This window comes from Eleginops maclovinus, chromosome 14 (genome assembly GCF_036324505.1).
Source record: "Eleginops maclovinus isolate JMC-PN-2008 ecotype Puerto Natales chromosome 14, JC_Emac_rtc_rv5, whole genome shotgun sequence".
NCBI lineage: Eukaryota > Metazoa > Chordata > Actinopteri > Perciformes > Eleginopidae > Eleginops > Eleginops maclovinus.
The window spans coordinates 179,646-205,336 of record NC_086362.1 but is presented as its reverse complement, the minus strand read 5'-3'; the positions used below and the strand labels follow the sequence as shown (position 1 = coordinate 205,336).

Below are 25,691 nucleotides of genomic sequence, written 5' to 3'. Positions count from 1 at the left end.
GTCTCTCTTAAAAGAGCCTTCTGCTGTTTCAGGTGTTATCGTAGTAGGTTTACTTTAAAGAGTCCTCTCCTGCTGATGTTCAGGTGTATATCAGTATGTAGTGTCTCTACTTTAAAGAGTCCTCTCCTGCTGATGTTCAGGTGTATATCAGTATGTAGCGTCTCTACTTTAAAGAGTGCTCTCCTGCTGATGTTCAGGTGTATATCAGTATGTAGTGTCTCTACTTTAAAGAGTCCTCTCCAGCTGATGTTCAGGTGTGTATCAGTATGTAGTGTCTCTACTTTAAAGAGTCCTCTCCTGTTGATGTTCAGGTGTATATCAGTATGTAGAGTCTCTACTTTAAAGAGTCCTCTCCTGCTGATGTGCAGGTGTATATCAGTATGTAGAGTCTCTACTTTAAAGAGTCCTCTCCTGCTGATGTTCAGGTGTATATCAGTATGTAGTGTCTCTACTTTAAAGAGTCCTCTCCTGCTGATGTTCAGGTGTATATCAGTATGTAGAGTCTCTACTTTAAAGAGTCCTCTCTGTGATGTTCAGGTGTATATCAGTATGTAGTGTCTCTACTTTAAAGAGTCCTCTCCTACTCTCCTACTTTACTGGTTTACTGGTGAATCTGTCTTACTGGTTTGATAGGAATGATCTGGTGAATCTGTCAGAGGTTGGAATTAGGACATGTGTGACTCTTAGCTCAGAAAGTCTTTCACAACTTCTGCTTCGCACATTTGGAAATCTGCACTTTCAACACGCTCACAACATGCGCCCTCCCGACTCCAGGCGCGCTCCCGACTCCAGGCGCGCTCCCGAAATGTTTTGTCCTGGTCTCTGATTGGCCGAGAGGATTCCACCCAGATGGGGAGGGTCCTGTGCGCAGGCGCGGTGTGCCAGAGCGTGTTTGTAAAGTTTGTGGTCAAACTGAGAGTTCAGGATTACTGAGAAAAACCGAGGACCCCAGAGAGAGACAGACAGGTGAGAGACAGACTTCCAGAGGACACACCGGCACGCCTCGTCTCTCGGACCCGGGCTGAGGCGCTCTGTCTGCGGCATGAAGCTGCAGTTCGCCCCGCTGAACGTCCCGCTGCAGAGGAGGCTGCAGACCGCGGCGGCGCTGCAGTGGGTCTTCTCCTTCCTGGCTCTGGGTAAGACCCTCAATATGAATCAATGCTCTGCTCCATGTTCCTGTCGATACCTCACAACGAGATGGATTATGATAATGAGATTAATGACGATAAGAAAACGTTAAAGTGAACTTTATTGTCAATCAGACATTCAACTAGTGCAAGTAACTAGCCTACACAGGATTGAAATAGTTATTCCCCATACTCCAAAATCTGTAGTACTGTTTTTAACACACAACACAGTAGTGCACACTGACATCAACAGACAGACAGTGGAACACATTTATACAGAACAGAACATTCCCAGTGCCAGAACGTGGATCAGTTTTGAAGTATGTTACTTAAGGCCGTAATAAAAAGGTGCGATATCGCTCAGAATAGCAGCATGGAGATGTATGTGAGCATGTATGATACCGTGCATATAAAGAGCATAGTATTAGTATAGTATTGAGTTTAAATTATTTTTAACATTCAGTTGCAGTGGCGGCTCCTGAAAAAAATCTCAGGGGGGCAATTTGTTTCTGATAATGAATAAGGTGACCCATTCAACAGGTACATTAAGAAAGACCATATGAATGTGTTAGAGGAGTCACTCAGACAGAGACCCCAATTGCTCCAGAAGGGACAGCTGGACAGCTGTGGAGGAAAGCTGCATCAGGAGCCTCTAGAAGCAGAAATGGTGTGGGTCCAAGAAGTGATTCTAGTTATTATTATATTCATTATTTACATGAATCCAATGATGTAAAACTGATCAACAGGCCAACAGATATGTTCAGAACCACATAAAGACAGGGGCAGCATTCAGGTATTCACTGACTGAACACCGTAGCCTGTTTCAAATGCTCATCAACAGCTTCATCTAACTGAGCCACGAAGTCGAGCAGTCCGAGAAAGATGCCAGGGTTGGTGGAGCCCTCAGTTTCATCTTTGCCTCGCAAAGCCAGCTCAAACACCCCGCAGAATTTCACACACTGGAACAGCCGGTTGAGGACGTGACAGTTCTGGCTCACCTCACCATTGTGGCGACGAACAGCTAGCCTGTATCCCTCATCCAGTGGAAGGGCAATGTTCCCCTTCCAAAAGTTGAACATCTCCAGCAGCTACCCGTGTGGATCTTCCACAGCTCATGTTTCTGTGTGTTCTCAGAGAGATGCTGCATATCTGTGACACCAGTCACCTCCAAGCATTGCCGTCTGCCGTGCCCCCTCCAGGGTGAACCCGTAGGCAGGGGTAGCAGAAGACTGCGTTGGCTACCTCACAGCCTGCTAGATAGGATTTTCACTCATACCAATTTGTAGAAGATCCTCGAGGGTAGGTCCCCCCCCTTGTAGAAACTTGTTGAATGGTTAAATCTGGTCTTGGAGGTCTTTGTTTTAATACCCATGTATCTGGATTTGCACTCCGACTAAAAGGAACTTCTCTCAAAGACACGATGGAGCTGCACTGAAGGCCAGCCCTCTTGAGAGTAGTCAGTGACTTGCTCGAAGAAGCTGCCCGCTTTTTTTCTCAGTTACTTATGACGAAAGCGCGTAAGTGCAAGCCCTCCAGAACCCAGAGAGACTGCACTGAAAGCTCTGATATTTGAAAAAATGCCTTTTACATGAGAGTCTATGAGAGACCCCTGGGGTGATGTTCAACCTGACTGAAACCACACCTAAAGGGGCGGGACCATGTGAAGCACGACTTTAGTCTGATTGGACAATGAGGTTTTGACAGATCTAAGGTCTAGAACACTGATTAGACTGCTGCTGTGTTAGAACACAAGTCCCTCTTTTTCCCGTTGGTAGTGCGTCTCCCAAACCGCCCTGTTCAGCTGGTCTTTGTGGGTGCCAAAGTTATCATGTTCATGGAACTCTCGTGAGTGCGTTGGGTGGTCTGATGGTCTGTGGGAAAAAGCTTTTGCAAAGTCTGGTAGTCTTCACCGCATGCTGCGGTAGCACTTGCCAGATCGTAGGAGAGTCAGTTTGTGTGCTGGGTGGGTGGGGTCTTTGGTGATATTTGGGGCTCTCTTGAGGCAGCGGGACGGGTACAGCTCCTGGATGGATGGTCCTCACCACCCTCTGTAGGGCCTTCTGGTCAGCAACAGGACAGCTGCCGTACCAGACGGAGAGGCTGCTGGTAAGGATGCTCTCAATAGCACCCCTGTAAAAGGTGGTGAGGGCAGAAGGAAGTGGAGGCGTTGCTGTGCCTTCTTGACTCGGGAGGTGGTGTTGGTGGACCATGTCAGGTCATCTATGACATGCACCCCCAGGAACTTGGTGCTTTCCACAGACTCCACAGCACTGCCATTGACGGTGAGTGGGGTGTGTGTCTTCCTGAAGTCTAACCCTAACCCTACTACTACTACCACTACACTACCACTACTACCACCTCTACTACCACTACACTACTACCACTACTACCACCTCTACTACTACCCCTACTACCATACACCACACTACCCACCTCTACACCTCCCACTACTACCACCACTACTCACTACTACACCACTACCCTAACTCCCCCTCTACACCACTACAACCACTACACCCCTACTACCACTCTACCCTCCACTACCCTACCACTACTACACCCCTCTACTACCACACTTACCACCACTACCACCACTACTACCACTACAACTACTAAACCCCTACACACTACTCACAAACCCTACCCTTCTACTACCACACCAACCACTACCCACCCTACTCCACTACCACTACTACCACTACTACCACCCCTACCCTACTACACACCTCTCACTACTACCCTACTACCACTACCTACCACCTACTACACATACCACTACTAACCACCTCTACTACCACTACCACTACTACCACCTTCTACCCTACCTACTACACTACTACCACTACTACTACCACTATACCACTACTACCTCTACTACCAACTACTACTACCACTACTACCCTATACCACTACTACCACTACTACACCTCTACTACTACTATTACTACTACTACCACTACTACCACCTCTACTACTACTACTACTACTACTACTACTACTACTACTACTACTACTACTACTACCACTACCACTACTACCACTACTACCTCTACTACCACTACTACCACTACTACTACCACTACTACTACCACTACTACCACTACTACCACCTCTACTACTACTACTACTACCACTACTACCACCTCTACTACCACTACTACCACTACTACCACCTCTACTACTACTACTACTACTACTACTACTACTACTACCACTACTACCACTACTACCACCTCTACTACTACTACTACTACCACTACTACCACCTCTACTACCACTACTACCACCTCTACTACCACTACTACCACTACTACCACCTCTACTACTACTACTACTACTACTACTACTACTACTACTACCACTACTACCACTACTACCACCTCTACTACTACTACTACTACTACTACTACCACTACTACCACTACTACACCTCTACTACTACTACTACTACTACCACTACTACCACCTCTACTACTACTACTACCACCTCTATTACTACTACTACTACTACTACCACTACTACCACCTCTACTACCACTACTACCACTACTACCACCTCTACTACTACTACTACTACTACTACTACTACTACTACTACCACTACTACCACTACTACCACCTCTACTACTACCACTACTACCACTACTACCACCTCTACTACTACTACTACTTACTTTTACTATCAGGGGGTCTCATGGTGAACCCCTTGGTGTGCAGTCCGGTTACTGTCAGGGGGTCTCATGGTGAACCCCTTGGTGTGCAGTCTGATGGCTACAGGCTCAAAGGAGTTCCCAGCTGTTAGTGCTGTGCCGGGGTGGGAGGAGTCTGTGGCTGAACGTACTCCTCATCTTCACTAACTCTGTATGGAGGGGGGGAGGGGGGGTTATCTAGGATACTGTGCAGGTTCCTCCTCGTCCTCCCCTCAGCCACCCCCTCCAGATTCTCCAGTTTAACTCCAACTACAGAGCTAGCCTTCCTCACAAAGCCTGAGGACCCTGAACACATCACCAGTCCTCTGTTTGTCTGTCTGTCTGTACCTTTCTGTCTCGTCCTTCTCACCTGTCCCTCTACCTGTGTCTCTCTCAGCTCAGGTGTGTCTGGCAGCCTTTGTGCTGCTCCTGCTCTCTGATTGGTGGATGCTGGCCGTGCTGTATGCTGGTTGGCTGTGGTTGGACGGGGACACGCCCACCAGCGGGGGTCGCAGGTCTCATTGGGTGAGGAGCTGGAGATTGTGGGAGCTCTTCAGGGACTACTTCCCCCTCAGGGTGAGCCTTCGTGTCCTTATAAATATAATGTAGGGAGGGGACCGTTCAGGGGGAGAGAGGTCCTCTGAGTCCTCTGGAGGAGGCCAGGTCCATCAGGACTCTGACCCGGACTTCTGATCCTCAGGATCAGGACTGAGTTCCTCCTCTGATTATATCTGTCTTTGTGTCTCCAGCTGCTGAAAACTGTGGATCTGGATCCAAAGAAGAACTACATCTTCGGGTTCCATCCTCATGGTGAGAACACCTGTCCCTCTCCACCTGTCCCTCTCCATCTGTCCCTCTCCATCTGTCCCTCTCCACCTGTCCCTCTCCATCTGTCCCTCTCCACCTGTCCCTCTTTACCTGTCTCTCTCCACCTGTCCCTCTCTACCTGTCCCTCTCAACCTGTCTCTCTCAACCTGTCTCTCTCCACCTGTCCCACTCCACCTGTCCCTCTCCACCTGTCCCTCTCAACCTGTCTCTCTCAACCTGTCTCTCTCCACCTGTCTCACTCCACCTGTCCCACTCCACCTGTCCCTCTCTACCTGTCTCTCTCCACCTGTCTCTCTCCACCTGTCCCTCTCTACCTGTCCCTCTCTACCTGTCCTTCTCTACCTGTCCCTCTCTACCTGTCCCTCTCTACCTGTCCGTCTCCACCTGTCCCTCTCTACCTGTCCCTCTCTACCTGTCCGTCTCCACCTGTCCCTCTCTACCTGTCCCTCTCTACCTGTCTCTTTCTACCCGTCCCTCTCCGCCTGTCCTTCTCTACCTGTCCCTCTCCAACTGTCTGTCTCTACCTGTCCCTCTCCCTCTCTACCTGTCCCTCTCTACCTGTCCCTCTCCACCTGTCCCTCTCCACCTGCCCCTCTCTATCTGTCTCTCTCTACCTGTCCCCCTCCACATGTCCCCCTCCACCTGTCCCTGTCTACTTGTTTCTCTCTACTTGTCTCTCTTTACCTGTCTGTCTCTACCTGTCCCTCTCCCTCTCTACCTGCCCCTCTCTATCTGTCTGTCTCTACCTGTCCCTCTCCACCTGTCCCTCTCTACCTGTCCCTCTCCACCTGTCCCTCACTACCTGGCTCTCTCCACCTGTCCCTCTCTACCTGTCCCTCTCTACCTGTCCTTCTCTACCTGTCCGTCTCCACCTGTCCCTCTCTACCTGTCCCTCTCTACCTGCCTCTTTCTACCCGTCCCTCTCCACCTGTCCTTCTCTACCTGTCCCTCTCCAACTGTCTGTCTCTACCTGTCTGTCTCTACCTGTCCCTCTCCCTCTCTACCTGTCCCTCTCTACCTGTCCCTCTCCACCTGTCCCTCTCCACCTGCCCCTCTCTATCTGTCTCTCTCTACCTGTCCCCCTCCACATGCCCCCCTCCACCTGTCCCTGTCTACTTGTTTCTCTCTACTTGTCTCTCTTTACCTGTCTCTCTCTACTTGTTTCTCTCTACATGTCTCTCTCCATCTGTCCCTCTCCACCTGTCCCTCTCTACCCGTCTCTCTCCACCTGCCCCTCTCTACCTGTCCCTCTATACTTGTTTCTCTCTACTGGTCTCTATCTACCTGTCTCTCTCTACCTGTCCCTCTCTATTTGTTTCTCTCTACCTGTCCCTCTCTATTTGTTTCTCTCTACTTGTCTCTCTTTACCTGTCTCTCTCTACTTGTCCCTCTCTACTTGTTTCTCTCTACATGTCTCTCTCCATCTGTCCCTCTCCACCTGTCCCTCTCCACCTGTCCCTTTCCACCTGTCCCTCTCCATCTATCCCTCTCTACCTGTCCGTCTCCACCTGTCCCTCTCCTACCTGTCCCTCTCCACCTGTCCCTCTCTAACTGTCCCTCTCTACCTGTCTCTTTCCACCTGTCCCTCTCCACCTGTCCCTCTCTACCTGTCCCTCTCTACCTGTCCCTCTCTACTTGTCCCTCTACACCTGTCCCTCTCCACCTGTCCCTCGCTACCTGTCCCTCTCCACCTGTCTCTCTCTACTTGTCCCTCTCTACTTGTTTCTCTCTAGATGTCTCTCTCCACCTGTCCCTCTCCATTCATCCCTCTCTACCTGTCCGTCTCCACCTGTCCCTCTCTACCTGTCCTTCTCTACCTGTCCCTCTCCACCTGTCCTCTCTACCTGTCCCTCTCCACCTGTCCCTCTCTACCTGTCCCTCTCTACCTGTCTCTCTCTACCTTTCCCTCTCTACCTTTCCCTCTCCACCTGTCCCTTTCTACCTGACCCTCTCTACCTGTCCCTCTCTACCTGTCTCTCTCCACCTGTCCTTCTCCAACTGTCTGTCCCTACCTGTCCCTCTCTACCTGTCCCTCACTACCTGTCTCTCTCCACCTGTCCCTCTCCACCTGTCCTTCTCTGTCTGTCCCTCTCCAGCTGTCCGTCTTTACCTGTCCCTCTCCAACTGTCTGTCTCTACCCTTCCCTCTCTACCTGTCCCTCTCCACCTGTCCCTCTCTACCTGTCCCTCTCCACCTGTCTGTCTCCACCTGTCCCTCTCCAACTGTCTGTCTCTACATGTCCGTCTCTAACTTTCTCCTTGAACCTGTCCCTATTCACCTGTCCCTCTCTACCTGTCTCTCTCCACCTGTCCCTCTCTACTTGTCTCTCTCCACCTGTCTCTCTCAACCTGTCCCACTCCACCTGTCCTTCTCTACATGTCTCTCTCCACCTGTCCCTCTCTACCTGTCTCTCTCCACCTGTCCCTCTCTACCTATCCCTCTCTACCTGTCTCTCTCCCCCTGTCCCTCTCCACCTGTCTGTCTCTACCTGTCCCTCTCCAACTGTCTGTCTCTACCTGTCCCTTTCCTTCTCTACCTGTCCCTCTCTACATGTCTCTCTCCATCTGTCCCTCTCCACCTGTCCCTCTCTACCTGTCCCTCTCCACCTGTCCCTCTCCACCTGTCTGTCTCTACCTGTCCCTCTCCAACTGTCTGTCTCTACCTGTCTGTCTCTCAGGTGTACTGGTAGCGGGGGGGGGGGTCTGTAACCTCTCTACCTGTCTGTCTCTCAGGTGTACTGGTAGCGGGGGGGTTCTGTAACTTCTGTACCGAGGCCTCAGGGTTCTCCCAGATGTTTCCTGGTCTCACCCCCCACCTGCTGATGCTGCCCTTCTGGTTCAGAGTGCCTCTGTTCAGAGACTACATCATGTGTGGAGGTATTGGTCTCACTGTCTGTCTGTCTGTCTGTCTGTCTGTTCAGAGACTACATCATGTGTGGAGGTATTGGTCTGTCTGTCTGTCTGTCTGTCTGTCTGTCTGTCTGTCTGTCTGTTCAGAGACTACATCATGTGTGGAGGTATTTGTCTGTCTGTGTGTCTGTCTGTCTGTGTGTCTGTCTGTCTGTCTGTCTGTCTGTCTGTCTGTCTGTCTGTTCAGAGACAACATCATGTGTGGAGGTATTGGTCTGTCTGTCTGTCTGTCTGTCTGTTCAGAGACTACATCATGTGTGGAGGTATTGGTCTGTCTGTCTGTCTGTCTGTTCAGAGACTACATCATGTGTGGAGGTATTGGTCTGTCTGTCTGTCTGTCTGTCTGTCTGTCTGTCTGTCTGTCTGTCTGTCTGTCTGTCTGTCTGTCTGTCTGTCTGTCTGTCTGTCTGTCTGTCTGTTCAGAGACTACATCATGTGTGGAGGTATTTGTCTGTCTGTCTGTCTGTCTGTCTGTCTGTCTGTCTGTCTGTCTGTCTGTTCAGAGACTACATCATGTGTGGAGGTATTGGTCTGTCTGTCTGTCTGTCTGTCTGTTCAGAGACTACATCATGTGTGGAGGTATGTCTGTCTGTCTGTCTGTCTGTCTGTCTGTCTGTCTGTCTGTCTGTCTGTCTGTCTGTCTGTCTGTTCAGAGACTACATCATGTGTGGAGGTATTGGTCTGTCTGTCTGTCTGTCTGTCTGTCTGTCTGTCTGTCTGTCTGTCTGTCTGTCTGTCTGTTCAGAGACTACATCATGTGTGGAGGTATTGGTCTGGCTGTCTGTCTGTCTGTCTGTCTGTCTGTCTGTCTGTCTGTCTGTCTGTCTGTTCAGAGACTACATCATGTGTGGAGGTATTGGTCTGTCTGTCTGTCTGTCTGTCTGTTCAGAGACTACATCATGTGTGGAGGTATTTGTCTGTCTGTCTGTCTGTCTGTCTGTCTGTCTGTCTGTCTGTCTGTCTGTCTGTCTGTCTGTCTGTCTGTCTGTTCAGAGACTACATCATGTGTGGAGGTATTGGTCTGTCTGTCTGTCTGTCTGTCTGTTCAGAGACTACATCATGTGTGGAGGTATTTGTCTGTCTGTCTGTCTGTCTGTCTGTCTGTCTGTCTGTCTGTCTGTCTGTCTGTCTGTCTGTCTGTCTGTCTGTCTGTCTGTCTGTCTGTTCAGAGACTACATCATGTGTGGAGGTATTGGTCTGTCTGTCTGTCTGTCTGTCTGTCTGTCTGTCTGTTCAGAGATTACATCATGTGTGGAGGTATTGGTCTGTCTGTCTGTCTGTCTGTCTGTCTGTCTGTCTGTCTGTCTGTCTGTCTGTCTGTCTGTCTGTCTGTTCAGAGATTACATCATGTGTGGAGGTATTTGTCTGTCTGTCTGTCTGTCTGTCTGTCTGTCTGTCTGTCTGTCTGTCTGTCTGTCTGTCTGTCTGTCTGTCTGTCTGTTCAGAGACTACATCATGTGTGGAGGTATTGGTCTGTCTGTCTGTCTGTCTGTCTGTCTGTCTGTCTGTCTGTCTGTCTGTCTGTCTGTCTGTCTGTTCAGAGATTACATCATGTGTGGAGGTATTGGTCTGTCTGTCTGTCTGTCTGTCTTTCTGTTCAGAGAGTACATCATGTGTGGAGGTATTGGTCTGTCTGTCTGTCTGTCTGTCTGTCTGTCTGTCTGTCTGTCTGTCTGTCTGTCTGTCTGTCTGTCTGTCTGTCTGTCTGTCTGTCTTTCTGTTCAGAGAGTACATCATGTGTGGAGGTATTGGTCTGTCTGTCTGTCTGTCTGTCTGTCAGGCCTGATGTCCAGCAGTAAGAGCAGTCTGTCTCACCTGTCTGTCTCACCTGTCTGTCCGTCAGGCCTGGTGTCCAGCAGTAAGAGCAGTCTGTCTCACCTGTCTGTCTCACCTGTCTGTCCGTCAGGCCTGGTGTCCAGCAGTAAGAGCAGCCTGTCTCACCTGTCTGTCCGTCAGGCCTGGTGTCCAGCAGTAAGAGCAGTCTGTCTCACCTGTCTGTCTCACCTGTCTGTCCGTCAGGCCTGGTGTCCAGCAGTAAGAGCAGTCTGTCTCACCTGTCTTTCTCACCTGTCTGTCCGTCAGGCCTGGTGTCCAGCAGTAAGAGCAGCCTGTCTCACCTGTCTGTCCGTCAGGCCTGGTGTCCAGCAGAAAGTGCAGCCTGTCTCACCTGTCTGTCCGTCAGGCCTGGTGTCCAGCAGAAAGTGCAGCCTGTCTCACCTGTCTGTCTCTCAGGCCTGGTGTCCAGCAGAAAGTGCACCCTGTCTCACCTGTCTCTCTCACCTGTCTGTCCGTCAGGCCTGGTGTCCGGCAGTAAGAGCAGCCTGTCTTTGACCCCTGTCTCTCTCACCTGTCTGTTCGTCAGGCCTGGTGTCCAGCAGTAAGAGCAGCCTGTCTCACCTCATCAGTCGTCCAGGTGGAGGTAACGTGGCAGTGATAGCAGTGGGAGGGGCAGCGGAGTCTCTGGAGGCTCGACCCGGAGCCTTAAAGCTGCAGGTGCTGTTTATCTTCTAGCATAGCGTGCTACATACAGGCTACTGTTTGATTAATACTAACAGACAGACTAGCTAGTTAGCTTAGCATTGTTGTGTTGATTATGAACTAGTTCTTAGCCATTAACTGTAGCTAACATGAGCATGCTCAGATCTAAATAACAGAAACATGCTAACCAATGACGTTCAGCTGAATCTCAGTGGACTCACAGCAAGCACCACACTATAGCCTTATGCTGGCATCACGTCCATTAGGTCTGTTAGCTTAGCATAATGCTATGTCCTCATATAAAGGCTGCAAGCTAACAGGCTAACACTGTGTGTCTGTGTTTCAGATCCTGAACAGGAAGGGCTTTATCAAACTGGCTCTCAAACACGGGTGTGTGTGTGTGTGTGTGTGTGTGTGTGTGTGCGTGCAGGGCCACAGGGGTGCACGGCTTTTTTTTGGGGGGGGGGGGGGGGTGCGCCAGCTAAAATCCAGCACAATGGTCGTGTGTGTGTGTGTGTGTGTGTGTGTGTGTGTGTGTGTGTGTGTGTGTGTGTGTGTGTGTGTGTGTGTGTGTGTGTGTGTGTGTGTGTGTGTGTGTGTGTGTGTGTGTGTGTGTGTGTGTGTGTGTGTGTGTGTGTGTGTGTGTGTGTGGTAGATTTGGTGAAGAAAAAAACTGCATAAATCTCCACACAGATCTTCCTCATTGTGTGTGTGTGTGTAGGGCTCAGCTGGTTCCTGTCTTTTCCTTTGGGGAGAACGAGTTGTTTGATCAGATGCAGAACCCGAGTGGTTCTCCGCTCAGGAGGCTGCAGGTCAGAGGTCGCACAGACATGTTTACACATTCAAACACAGACTTTAGAATGTACAAAATACATATATATTTGTTTAAAGGTGAGGGTTCGTGTCTGTGTCCACAGAACCGGTTGCAGAGCATCATGGGAGTGGCTTTGCCTCTGTTTCACGCCAGAGGGGTTTTCCAGTACAGCTTCGGCCTGATGCCCTACAGGAAGCCCATCCACACCGTCGGTACGACAGCTAACTGACATGTATCCCGGAATTATCCCAGAGTGAGCCTAGTGTTAGCCTACAGTGAGCCTAGTGTTAGCCTACAGTGAGCCTAGTGTTAGCCCACAGTGAGCCTAATGTTAGCCTACAGTGAGCCTAATGTTAGCCTACAGTGAGCCTAGCGTTATCCCACAGTGAGCCTAGTGTTGAGCCTAGTGTTAGCCCACAGTGAGCCTAATGTTAGCCTACAGTGAGCCTAATGTTAGCCTACAGTGAGCCTAGCGTTAGCCGAAAGTGAGCCTAATGTTAGCCTACAGTGAGCCTAATGTTAGCCTACAGTGAGCCTAGCGTTATCCCACAGTGAGCCTAGTGTTGAGCCTAGTGTTAGCCCACAGTGAGCCTAGTGTTAGCCCACAGTGAGCCTAATGTTAGCCTACAGTGAGCCTAGCGTTATCCCACAGTGAGCCTAGTGTTGAGCCTAGTGTTAGCCCACAGTGAGCCTAGTGTTAGCCTACAGTGAGCCTAGCGTTATCCCACAGTGAGCCTAGTGTTGAGCCTAGTGTTAGCCCACAGTGAGCCTAATGTTAGCCCACAGTGAGCCTAATGTTAGCCTACAGTGAGCCTAGCGTTATCCCACAGTGAGCCTAGTGTTGAGCCTAGTGTTAGCCCACAGTGAGCCTAGTGTTAGCCTACAGTGAGCCTAGCGTTATCCCACAGTGAGCCTAGTGTTGAGCCAAGTGTTAGCCTACAGTGAGCCTAGCGTTATCCCAGAGTGAGCCTAGCGTTATCCCAGAGTGAGCCTAGAGTTATCCCAGAGTGAGCCTAGAGTTATCCCAGAGTGAGCCTAGCATTAGCCCAGAGTGAGCTTAGCGTTAGCCTACAGTGAGCCTAGTGTTAGCCTACAGTGAGCCTAGTGTTAGCCTACAGTGAGCCTAGCGTTATCCCAGAGTGAGCCTAGTGTTATCCCAGAGTGAGCCTAGTGTTAGCCTACAGTGAGCCTAGTGTTAGCCTACAGTGAGCCTAGTGTTAGCCTACAGTGAGCCTAGCGTTATCCCAGAGTGAGCCTAGAGTTATCCCAGAGTGAGCCTAGAGTTATCCCAGAGTGAGCCTAGCATTAGCCCAGAGTGAGCTTAGCGTTAGCCTACAGTGAGCCTAGTGTTAGCCTACAGTGAGCCTAGTGTTAGCCTACAGTGAGCCTAGCGTTATCCCAGAGTGAGCCTAGTGTTATCCCAGAGTGAGCCTAATGTTAGCCTACAGTGAGCCTAGCGTTATCCAGAGTGAGCCTAGCGTTATCCCAGAGTGAGCCTAGCGTTATCCCAGAGTGAGCCTAGCGTTATCCAGAGTGAGCCTAGCGTTATCCCAGAGTGAGCCTAGCGTTATCCCAGAGTGAGCCTAGCGTTATCCCAGAGTGAGCCTAGAGTTATCCCAGAGTGAGGCTAGCATTAGCCCAGAGTGAGCCTAGCGTTAGCCTACAGTGAGCCTAGTGTTAGCCTACAGTGAGCCTAGTGTTATCCCACAGTGAGCCTAGTGTTAGCCTACGTTGGGCGGTGGTGGCGAAGTCCATAGGGGGTTGGCCTGGGAACTGGAAGGTCACCAGTTCAAGTCCCCGAAAGACCTAGTGCCACCGTGGTGTCCCTGAGCAAGACACTGGTTACCTACACTGCTCCCCGGGCGCCGTACATAATGGCAGCCCACTGCTCCTAACACTAGGATGGGTCAAATGCAGAGACCGCATTTCGTTGTCCTAGTACTTGTACTCTGTGCAATGACAATAAAGTTGAATCTTATCTACAGTGAGCCTAGTGTTGAGCCTAGTGTTAGCCTACAGTGAGCCTAGCGTTATCCCAGAGTGAGCCTAGCGTTATCCCAGAGTGAGCCTAGCGTTATCCCAGAGTGAGCCTAGTGTTATCCCAGAGTGAGCCTAGCGTTATCCCAGAGTGAGCCTAGAGTTATCCCAGAGTGAGCCTAGCATTAGCCCAGAGTGAGCCTAGCGTTAGCCCACAGTGAGCCTAGTGTTAGCCCACAGTGAGCCCTAGTGTTAGCCCACAGTGAGCCTAGTGTGAGCCTAGTGTTAGCTCACAGTGAGCCTAGCGTTAGCCTACAGTGAGCCTAGCGTTATCCCACAGTGAGCCTAGTGTTGAGCCTAGTGTTAGCCCACAGTGAGCCTAGTGTTAGCCTACAGTGAGCCTAGCGTTATCCCACAGTGAGCCTAGTGTTGAGCCTAGTGTTAGCCCACAGTGAGCCTAGTGTTAGCCTAAAGTGAGCCTAGCATTATCCCAGAGTGAGCCTAGTGTTAGCCCACAGTGAGCCTAGCGTTATCCCAGAGTGAGCCTAGTGTTAGCCTACAGTGAGCCTAGTGTTAGCCCACAGTTAGCCTAGCGTTATCCCAGAGTGAGCCTAGTGTTAGCCTAGTGTTAGCCTACAGTGAGCCTAGCATTAGCCTACAGTGAGCCTAGCGTTCGCCCAGAGTGAGCCTAGCATTAGACCAGAGTGAGCCTAGCGTTAACCCAGAGTGAGCCTAGCATTAGCCCAGAGTGAGCCTAGCATTAGCCAAGAGTGAGCCTAGCGTTAGCCTACAGTGAGCCTAGTGTTAGCTTACAGTGAGCCTAGTGTTAGCTTATAGTGAGCCTAGCGTTAGCCCACAGTGAGCCTAGTGTTAGCCCACAGTGAGCTTAGCGTTAGCCTACAATGAGCCTAGCGTTATCCCACAGTGTGCCTAGCGTTAGCCTACAGTGAGCCCAGTGTTAGCCTACAGTGAGCCTAGTGTTAGCCTACAGTGAGCCTAGTGTTAGCCTACAGTGAGCCTAGCGTTATCCCAGAGTGAGCCTAGTGTTAGCCTACAGTGAGCCTAGTGTTAGCCTACAGTGAGCCTAGCGTTATCCCAGAGTGAGCCTAGAGTTATCCCAGAGTGAGCCTAGTGTTAGCCTACAGTGAGCCTAGCGTTAGCCTACAGTGAGCCTAGTGTTATCCCAGAGTGAGCCTAGTGTTAGCCTACAGTGAGCCTAGCCTTAGCCTACAGTGAGCCTAGCATTAGCCTACAGTGAGCCTAGCGTTTGCCCAGAGTGAGCCTAGCATTAGCCCAGAGAGGGACTAGCATTAGCCCAGAGAGGGACTAGCGTTAGACAAGAGGGAGCCTAGTGTTAGCCCACAGTGAGCCTAGCGTTATCCAGAGTGAGCCTAGTGTTAGCCTACAGTGAGCCTAGCCTTAGCCTACAGTGAGCCTAGCGTTAGCCTACAGTGAGCCTAGCGTTATCCCAGAGTGAGCCTAGTGTTAGCCCACAGTGAGCCTAGCGTTATCCCAGAGTGAGCCTAGTGTTAGCCCACAGTGAGCCTAGCGTTATCCCAGAGTGAGCCTAGTGTTAGCTTACAGTGAGCCTAGCGTTATCCCAGAGTGAGCCTAGTGTTAGCCTACAGTGAGCCTAGTGTTAGCCCACAGTGAGCCTAGTGTTAGCCCACAGTGAGCCTACTGTTATCCCAGAGTGAGCCTAGCGTTAGCCCAGAGTGAGCCTAGAGTGACCCTAGCGTTAGCCCAGAGTGAGCCTAGTGTTGAGCCTAGTGTTAGCTACAGTGAGCCTAGCGTTATCCCAGAGTGAGCCTAGCGTTATCCCAGAGTGAGCCTAGCGTTATCCCAGAGTGAGCTAGTGTTAGCCTACAGTGAGCCTAGCGTTATCCCACAGTGAGCCTAGTGTGTGAGCCTAGTGTTAGCCCACAGTGAGCCTAGTGTTAGCCTAAAGTGAGCCTAGCATTATCCCGAGAGTGAGCCTAGTGTTAGCCTACAGTGAGCCTAGTGTTAGCCCACAGTGAGCCTAGCGTTATCCCAGAGTGAGCCTAGTGTTAGCCTAGTGTTAGCCTACAGTGAGCCTAGCATTAGCCCTACAGTGAGCCTAGCGTTCGCCCAGAGTGAGCCTAGCATAGCCCAGAGTGAGCCTAGCGTTAGCCTACAGTGAGCCTAGTGTTAGCTTACAGTGAGCCTAGTGTTAGCTTATAGTGAGCCTAGCGTTAGCCCACAGTGAGCCTAGTGTTAGCCCACAGTGAGCTTAGCGTTAGCCTACAATGAGCCTAGCGTTATCCCACAGTGTGCCTAGCGTTAGCCTACAGTGAGCCCAGTGTTAGCCTACAGTGAGCCTAGTGTTAGCCTACAGTGAGCCTAGTGTTAGCCTACAGTGAGCCTAGCGTTATCCCAGAGTGAGCCTAGTGTTAGCCTACAGTGAGCCTAGTGTTAGCCTACAGTGAGCCTAGCGTTATCCCAGAGTGAGCCTAGAGTTATCCCAGAGTGAGCCTAGTGTTAGCCTACAGTGAGCCTAGTGTTAGCCTACAGTGAGCCTAGCGTTAGCCTACAGTGAGCCTAGTGTTATCCCAGAGTGAGCCTAGTGTTAGCCTACAGTGAGCCTAGCCTTAGCCTACAGTGAGCCTAGCATTAGCCTACAGTGAGCCTAGCGTTTGCCCAGAGTGAGCCTAGCATTAGCCCAGAGAGGGACTAGCATTAGCCCAGAGAGGGACTAGCGTTAGACAAGAGGGAGCCTAGTGTTAGCCCACAGTGAGCCTAGCGTTATCCCAGAGTGAGCCTAGTGTTAGCCTACAGTGAGCCTAGCCTTAGCCTACAGTGAGCCTAGCGTTATTCTACAGTGAGCCTAGCGTTTGCCCAGAGTGAGCCTAGCATTAGCCCAAAGAGGGACTAGCATTAGCCCAGAGAGGGACTAGCGTTAGACAAGAGGGGAGCCTAGTGTTAGCCCAAGAGAGGTGACAGTGAGCATTAGCCCAGCAGGGACCCAGCGTTAGCCAAGAGGGAGCCTAGTGTTAGCCCACAGTGAGCCTAGCGTTATCCCAGAGTGAGCCTAGGTGTTAGCTTACAGTGAGCCTAGCGTTATCCCAGAGTGAGCCTAGTGTAGCCTACAGGTGAGCCATAGCGTGTAATCTTCACAGAGTGTAGCCCTAGCGTGTTAGCCCACAGTGAGCCTTTTCCGAGTGAGCTAGCGTAGCCCAAGTGAGCTAGTGTTAGCTCGGCCATTCCGGGGCCCGAGTGTGAGCCTAGTGTTATCCCAAGGGAAATGAGGGCCTAGCGTGTTAGCCCCAGCATTGGCTTTTGTGAGCCCGTTATCCCAGAGTGAGCCTAGTGTTAGCCCAAGTGAGCCTAGCGTTATCCCAGAGTGAGTGGGCCCAAGTGGTTAGCTTTACAGTGAGCCTACGGGCTGTTGTTATGCCCACAGTGAGCCTAGTGTTAGCCACAGTGAGCCTAGTGTTAGCCCACAGTGAGCCTAGTGTTAGCCCACAGTGAGCCTAGTGTTATCCCAGAGTGAGCCTAGCGTTAGCCCAGAGTGAGCCTAGAGTGACCCTAGCGTTAGCCCAGAGTGAGCCTAGCATTAGCCCAGAGTGAGCCTAACATTAGCCCAGAGTGAGCCTAGCGTTAGCCCAGAGTGAGCCTAGCGTTAGCCCACAGTGAGCCTAGAGTGACCCTTAGCGTTAACCCAGAGTGAGCCTAGCATTAGCCCAGAGTGAGCCTAGCATTAGCCCAGAGTGAGCCTAGCGTTTGCCCAGAGTGACCCTAGCGTTAGCTTAGAGTGACCCTAGCGTTAGCCGAGAGTGAGCCTAGCGTTAGCCCAGAGGGAGCCTAGGTTGACCCTAGCATTAGCCCAGAGTGAGCATAGTGTTAGCCCAGAGTGACCCTAGCGTTAGCCCAGAGTGAGCATAGCGTTAACCTAGAGAGAGCCTAGCGTTAAGCTAGAGTTACTCTAGTGTTAGCCCAGAGTGAGTCCAAAGTGAACCCAGCGTTAGCCCAGAGTGAGTCCAAAGTTAACCAGCGTGAGTCCAAAGTTAGCCCAGCATTAGCCTAAGATTGGCCATTAGCCCAGTATGAATCCTTGAACAGCTCAGGAGAGATTTCTGTGTTCTGAGTTTCTGAGCTGTTGTTTTCTGTTTCCTGTCTGCTCCACCCGCCCCCTCCCCCCGATGCCCCTTTAGTGGGAAGCCCATCCCAGTGGTCCAGACTCCCAGTCCCAGCTCCGAGGACATCAAGGGTCTGCATCAGATTTACCTGCAGAGTCTGACCGACCTGTTCGAACAGAACAAAGAAAAATACGGCCTCAACAAACACCAGCACCTCACCTTCATATGACTTTTACGTGACCTTAAGCGTCTGAGCTTCAGTGCTGATCATGAAATGATGATATTACACGTGATTGACAGGTACACTTCTTCCCTCCAGGAGTCCTTTTCTTTTCACAGTCCGCTTTGACCCGTCATGTGACCTGTCATGTCTTTATGCACCGTCCTTCACACGAACACAGTGATGAGGGGAACAGATGTAAAATGCCAAAGTACTAAATGTGCAGCTCATTTTTTCTGAACCACAATCCTTTGCAAAGCTGTACGAGCAGTTTCAGTGTTGTGGTAATGTTTCTAAAACCTCATCCCAGTAAACATACCTGAGGTTCCCCCTGTGTGTCTGTGACAATAAACGATGATGTAAAGCCATCCCAGTGTCATGAAGTGTCTCTGGAGAAGCTTTAAAGAGTCCCCTCCTGCTGATGTTCAGGTGTATATCAGTATGTAGTGTCTCTACTTTAAAGAGTCCTCTCCTGCTGATGTTCAGGTGTATATCAGTATGTAGAGTCTCTACTTTAAAGAGTCCTCTCCTGCTGATGTTCAGGTGTATATCAGTATGTAGAGTCTCTACTTTAAAGAGTCCTCTCCTGCTGATGTTCAGGTGTATATCAGTATGTAGTGTCTCTACTTTAAAGAGTCCTCTCCTGCTGATGTTCAGGTGTATATCAGTATGTAGAGTCTCTACTTTAAAGAGTCCTCTCCTGCTGATGTTCAGGTGTATATCAGTATGTAGAGTCTCTACTTTAAAGAGTCCTCTCCTGCTGATGTTCAGGTGTATATCAGTATGTAGAGTCTCTACTTTAAAGAGTCCTCTCCTGCTGATGTTCAGGTGTATATCAGTATGTAGCAGTCTCTACTTTAAGAGTCCTCTCCTGCTGATGTTCAGGTGTATATCAGTATGTAGTGTCTCTACTTTAAAGAGTCCTCTCCTGCTGATGTTCAGGTGTATATCAGTATGTAGAGTCTCTACTTTAAAGAGTCCTCTCCTGCTGATGTTCAGGTGTATATCAGTATGTAGTGTCTCTACTTTAAAGAGTCCTCTCCTGCTGATGTTCAGGTGTATATCAGTATGTAGAGTCTCTACTTTAAAGAGTCCTCTCCTGCTGATGTTCAGGTGTATATCAGTATGTAGAGTCTCTACTTTAAAGAGTCCTCTCCTGCTGATGTTCAGGTGTATATCAGTATGTAGAGTCTCTACTTTAAAGAGTCCTCTCCTGCTGATGTTCAGGTGTATATCAGTCTGTAGCATCTCTACTTTAAAGAGTCCTCTCCTGCTGATGTCCAGGAGCAGAATAGGTCTAACCCTGTCATCGGCGTCAAACTGGACCCTTTAGAGGGCTGTGGTTAGGGTTAGGGTTAGGGTTAGGGTTAGAGGAGGACTCCTGAACAGACTGCTGTCCTTCATGGATAAAGAGTTAGAGTTCATAAAGTTAGAGTTCATAAAGTTAGAGTTCATAAAGTTAGAGTTTATAAAGTTAGAGTTTATAAGTTAGAGTTTATAAAGTTAGAGTTTATAAAGTTAGAGTTCATAAAGTTAGAGTTTATAAAGTTAGAGTTTATAAAGTTAGAGTTATAAAGTTAGAGTTTATAAAGTTAGAGTTCATAAAGTTAGAGTTTATAAAGTTAGAGTTTATAAAGTTAGAGTTCATAAAGTTAGAGTTCATAAAGTTAGAGTTCATAAAGAGTTCATAAAGTTAGAGTTTATAAAGTTAGAGTTCATAAAGTTAGAGTTTATAAAGTTAGAGTTCATAAAGTTAGAGTTTATAAAGTTAGAGTTTATAAAGTTAGAGTTTATAAAGTTAGAGTTCATAAAGTTAGAGTTTATAAAGTTAGAGTTTATAAAGTTAGAGTTTATAAAGTTAGAGTTTATAAAGTTAGAGTTTATAAAGTTAGAGTTCATAAAGTTAGAGTTTATAAAGTTAGAGTTTATAAAGAGTTCATAAAGTTAGAGTTCATAAAGTTAGAGTTCATAAAGTTAGAGTTTATAAAGTTAGAGTTCATAAAGTTAGAGTTTATAAAGAGTTCATAAAGTTAGAGTTCATAAAGTTAGAGTTTATAAAGTTAGAGTTTATAAAGTTAGAGTTTATAAAGTTAGAGTTTATAAAGTTAGAGTTCATAAGTAGAGTTCATAAAGTTAGAGTTCATAAAGTTAGAGTTTATAAAGTTAGAGTTCATAAAGTTAGAGTTCATAAAGTTAGAGTTCATAAAGTTAGAGTTCATAAAGAGTTCATAAAGTTAGAGTTTATAAAGTTAGAGTTTATAAAGAGTTCATAAAGTTAGAGTTCATAAAGAGTTCATAAAGTTAGAGTTATAAAAGTTAGAGTTTATAAAGAGTTCATAAAGTTAGAGTTCATAAAAGTTAGAGTTTATAAAGAGTTCATAAAGATAGAGTTTATAAAGTTAGAGTTCATAGAAGTTAGAGTTTATAAAGTTAGAGTTTATAAAGTTAGAGTTTATAAAGAGTTTATAAAGTTAGAGTTCATAAAGTTAGAGTTCATAAAGTTAGAGTTTATAAGTAAGAGTTTATAAAGTTAGAGTTTATAAAGTTAGAGTTCATAAAGTGTTAGAGTTTATATATAAGTGTTTGTTGTTTATAAAGGTGTACCGGAGACGATTCATAGAAGTTAATTGGAGTTTTAATAAAGTTTTTAGAGTGGTATTAAACGATAGAGTTTATTAGTTAGTAGTTTCACCGTAAAGATATGAGTTTATTTAATGTGTGACGTAGAGAGCTTTGAGATTGTTATGTAGGAAGGTTTAAGATGGGTTTTATAGGGGAAATTGTTGTAATTTGAGAGAGATCTGTTTATAGTCTGCATGTGTGGGGATGTGGTGTTGTTGATATAAGAGTTTATAAAGTTAGAGTTCATAAAAGTTAGAGTTCAATCAAAAGTTATGAGTTGTTGGGGATATGTAAGTTGAGATGTTTTTAAGAAAGGGTAGTGTGTTGTTCATACTGTTTTTAGGGGTGTTTTGTGTATTATAGTGGTTTAATGAGTTTTTTACAAGAATAATGTGGTTCCCTCTGAATTTATAAGAGTTTTTCATAAAAGTTAGTAGTTTAGTAAAGTTAGAGTTCATAAAGTTAGAGTTCATAAACTTAGAGTTTATAAAGATAGAGTTCATAAAGTTAGAGTTTATATAGATTTATAAAGTTGAGAGTTTATAAGTTAGGAGTTTATAATAGTTAGGTTCATAAAGTTAGAGTTCTCAAATGTTAGCAGGTTATAAAGATCAGTGTTCATAAGTTGGCAGATGTTCAGTAAAGGTTAGTATGGTTTATTGTGGATCTAATGATAGAGATTCATAAAGAGTTAGAATTGCATTAATGGTATATTGTGAGAAGCTTGTGGGCAATAAAGTTAGAGTTCATATAGTTAGAGTTAGTATTTTAAAGTGATTTAGGAGGTGGTTTGTTGAGATGGAAAGTTAGAGAGACTTCGAGACGGTTATGTTAAAGTTTATAAAGTTTGAGTTCATAAAATAGTTAGAGTTTTATAATTTAGTGTTCATAATGTTAGAGTTCATAAAGTCATAAAGATAGAGTTCATATAGTTAGAGTTCTAAAGTTCTAAAGTTAGAGTTCATTAAAGTTCGAGTTCATAAAAGTTTATAAAAGTTAGAGTTATAAAGTTCATTAAAGTTAGAGTATATAAGGTTTAGGAGTTTTAGATAAAGATTAGATTGGTTTGATTATAAGTTAGTAGTTTATAACAGTTGGAGGTTTTATAGAAAGATGTTCATTGATCTGTGTAAGATCATTGTAGTTTGTAGAGGTTTTGATTGAAGTTAGAGTTCATAAAGTTAGAGGTAAATTAAAGTAGTTTGATCGGAGTTCATAGTAAGTCTAGCATGTTTATATAGTTGTAGAGTTTAATGTATAAAAGTGATAGAGTTCAAATAAGATTAGTGTAGAGTTCAATAATAGTTAGTAGTTCAATTCATGAAGTGTTTAGAGTTTTAGTTATAAGCGTTTTAGAGGATGTTTATAAATAGTAGTTTTATAATAGTTAGGTAGAAGGATTTATAAAGTGTTAGAGTTCACTTTACACGGTTTGCGGTGTAGTGTTCAGTAAAATGGGTTTTACTTAGCAGTTTATCAAGTTCAGAGATTATTGAATGTTAGAGTTTAGTAATGTTGACTAGGATTGTTTTTTTAAATCAGTATGTGGAAGATGGTTGTTGATGCAAAGTTTAGAGTGTTTATAATATGTTTAGAGTTCAAAAGGTCATAAAGATAGATTTTAATAAAGCGGTTAGAGTTTAATAAAGATAAGGTTTATAAAGATAGCTTTATAAAGATAAGAGTTTTATAAAGTAAGAGTTCTAAGTTCTATACAGATAGAGTTTATAACGTTGGAGTTTCATAAAGAGATTTCATAAAGCTAGATTCATAAAACTAAGTCATAAATATAGAGTTCATAAAGTTCATAAAGTTAGAGTTCATAAAGTTAGAGTTCATAAAGTTAGAGTTCATAAAGTTAGAGTTCATAAAGTTAGAGTTTATAAAGTTAGAGTTTATAAAGTTAGAGTTCATAAAGTTAGAGTTTATAAGAGTTAGAGTTCATAAAGTTAGAGTTCATAAAGTTAGAGTTCATAAAGTTAGAGTTTATAAAGTTAGAGTTCATAAAGTTAGAGTTTATAAAGTTAGAGTTCATAAAGTTAGAGTTATAAAGTTAGAGTTCATAAAGTTAGAGTTCATAAAGTTAGAGTTCATAAAGTTAGAGTTTATAAAGTTAGAGTTCATAAAGTTAGAGTTCATAAAGTTAGAGTTCATAAAGTTAGAGTTCATAAAGTTAGAGTTATAAAGTTAGAGTTTATAAAGTTAGAGTTCATAAAGTTAGAGTTTATAAAGTTAGAGTTCATAAAGTTAGAGTTCATAAAGTTAGAGTTCATAAAGTTAGAGTTTATAAAGTTAGAGTTTATAAAGTTAGAGTTCATAAAGTTAGAGTTTATAAAGTTAGAGTTCATAAAGTTAGAGTTATAAAGTTAGAGTTCATAAAGTTAGAGTTTATAAAGTTAGAGTTATAAAGTTAGAGTTCATAAAGTTAGAGTTTATAAAGTTAGAGTTTATAAGTAGAGTTCATAAAGTTCATAAAGTTAGAGTTTATAAAGTTAGAGTTCATAAAGTTAGAGTTATAAAGTTAGAGTTCATAAAGTTAGAGTTCATAAAGTTAGAGTTCATAAAGTTAGAGTTCATAAAGTTAGAGTTTATAAAGTTAGAGTTCATAAAGTTAGAGTTCATAAAGTTAGAGTTTATAAAGTTAGAGTTTATAAAGTTAGAGTTCATAAAGTTAGAGTTTATAAAGTTAGAGTTCATAAAGTTAGAGTTCATAAAGTTAGAGTTTATAAAGTTAGAGTTCATAAAGTTAGAGTTTATAAAGTTAGAGTTCATAAAGTTAGAGTTTATAAAGTTAGAGTTCATAAAGTTAGAGTTATAAAGTTAGAGTTCATAAAGTTAGAGTTATAAAGTTAGAGTTCATAAAGTTAGAGTTCATAAAGTTAGAGTTTATAAAGTTAGAGTTTATAAAGTTAGAGTTTATAAAGTTAGAGTTTATAAAGTTAGAGTTCATAAAGTTAGAGTTCATAAAGTTAGAGTTCATAAAGTTAGAGTTTATAAAGTTAGAGTTATAAAGTTAGAGTTCATAAAGTTAGAGTTCATAAAGTTAGAGTTTATAAAGTTAGAGTTCATAAAGTTAGAGTTTATAAAGTTAGAGTTCATAAAGTTAGAGTTCATAAAGTTAGAGTTCATAAAGTTAGAGTTCATAAAGTTAGAGTTATAAAGTTAGAGTTCATAAAGTTAGAGTTCATAAAGTTAGAGTTCATAAAGTTAGAGTTCATAAAGATAGAGTTCATAAAGTTAGAGTTCATAAAGTTAGAGTTCATAAAGTTAGAGTTCATAAAGTTAGAGTTTATAAAGTTAGAGTTCATAAAGTTAGAGTTTATAAAGAGTTCATAAGTTAGAGTTCATAAAGTTAGAGTTTAAAGTTAGAGTTCATAAAGTTAGAGTTATAAAGTTAGAGTTCATAAAGTTAGAGTTTATAAAGTTAGAGTTCATAAAGTTAGAGTTATAAAGTTAGAGTTTATAAAGTTAGAGTTCATAAAGTTAGAGTTCATAAAGTTAGAGTTTATAAAGTTAGAGTTCATAAAGTTAGAGTTCATAAAGTTAGAGTTCATAAAGTTAGAGTTCATAAAGTTAGAGTTCATAAAGTTAGAGTTCATAAAGTTAGAGTTTATAAAGTTAGAGTTCATAAAGTTAGAGTTAATAAAGTTAGAGTTTATAAAGTTAGAGTTTCATAAAGTTAGAGTTATAAAGTTAGAGTTCATAAAGATAGAGTTTATAAAGTTAGAGTTCATAAGTTAGAGTTATAAAGTTAGAGTTTATAAAGTTAGAGTTTATAAAGTTAGAGTTATAAAGTTAGAGTTCATAAAGTTAGAGTTCATAAAGTTAGAGTTTCATAAAGTTAGAGTTCATAAAGTTAGAGTTTATAAGTTAGAGTTCATAAAGTTAGAGTTTATAAAGTTAGAGTTTATAAAGTTAGAGTTTATAAAGTTAGAGTTCATAAAGTTAGAGTTTATAAAGTAGAGTTCATAAAGTTAGAGTTTATAAAGTTAGAGTTTATAAAGTTAGAGTTTCATAAAGTTAGAGTTTCATAAAGTTAGAGTTTCATAAAGATAGAGTTCATAAAGTTAGAGTTCATAAAGTAGAGTTATAAAGTTAGAGTTCATAAAGTTAGAGTTATAAAGTTAGAGTTATAAAGTTAGAGTTCATAAAGTTAGAGTTCATAAAGTTAGAGTTTATAAAGTTAGAGTTCATAAAGTTAGAGTTCATAAAGTTAGAGTTCATAAAGTTAGAGTTCATAAAGTTAGAGTTTATAAAGTTAGAGTTCATAAAGTTAGAGTTCATAAAGTTAGAGTTCATAAAGTTAGAGTTCATAAAGTTAGAGTTTATAAAGTTAGAGTTCATAAAGTTAGAGTTCATAAAGTTAGAGTTCATAAAGTTAGAGTTCATAAAGTTAGAGTTTATAAAGTTAGAGTTTATAAAGTTAGAGTTCATAAAGTTAGAGTTTATAAAGTTAGAGTTCATAAAGTTAGAGTTTATAAAGTTAGAGTTCATAAAGTTAGAGTTCATAAAGTTAGAGTTCATAAAGTTAGAGTTCATAAAGTTAGAGTTCATAAAGTTAGAGTTCATAAAGTTAGAGTTCATAAAGTTAGAGTTCATAAAGTTAGAGTTTATAAAGTTAGAGTTCATAAAGTTAGAGTTCATAAAGTTAGAGTTCATAAAGTTAGAGTTATAAAGTTAGAGTTCATAAAGTTAGAGTTTATAAAGTTAGAGTTATAAAGTTAGAGTTCATAAAGTTAGAGTTTATAAAGTTAGAGTTCATAAAGTTAGAGTTCATAAAGTTAGAGTTCATAAAGTTAGAGTTCATAAAGTTAGAGTTTATAAAGTTAGAGTTCATAAAGTTAGAGTTTATAAAGTTAGAGTTCATAAAGTTAGAGTTCATAAAGTTAGAGTTTCATAAAGTTAGAGTTCATAAAGTTAGAGTTCATAA

General features: G+C 44.4%; 1 protein-coding gene across 2 annotated transcripts; it reads left to right on the top strand.

The window, feature by feature from the left end:
* Positions 1-850: 850 nt before the first annotated feature.
* Positions 851-18,507, top strand: mogat3a (monoacylglycerol O-acyltransferase 3a). Of its 2 annotated transcripts, XM_063900824.1 has the most exons (10): positions 978-1,136; positions 5,214-5,392; positions 5,566-5,626; positions 8,377-8,520; positions 10,916-11,046; positions 11,378-11,421; positions 11,753-11,843; positions 11,949-12,053; positions 15,675-15,679; positions 17,995-18,507. In XM_063900824.1, exons 1-10 carry the CDS (start codon positions 1,043-1,045, stop codon positions 18,146-18,148), a joined length of 1,008 nt encoding a protein of 335 aa, XP_063756894.1. In that variant the 5' UTR covers positions 978-1,042; the 3' UTR covers positions 18,149-18,507. The 2 variants fall into 2 exon arrangements, with proteins under 2 accessions (XP_063756893.1, XP_063756894.1); XM_063900823.1 differs by lacking the exons at positions 15,675-15,679; positions 17,995-18,507 and having other exon boundaries at positions 851-1,136; positions 11,923-12,076.
* Positions 18,508-25,691: the final 7,184 nt, after the last annotated feature.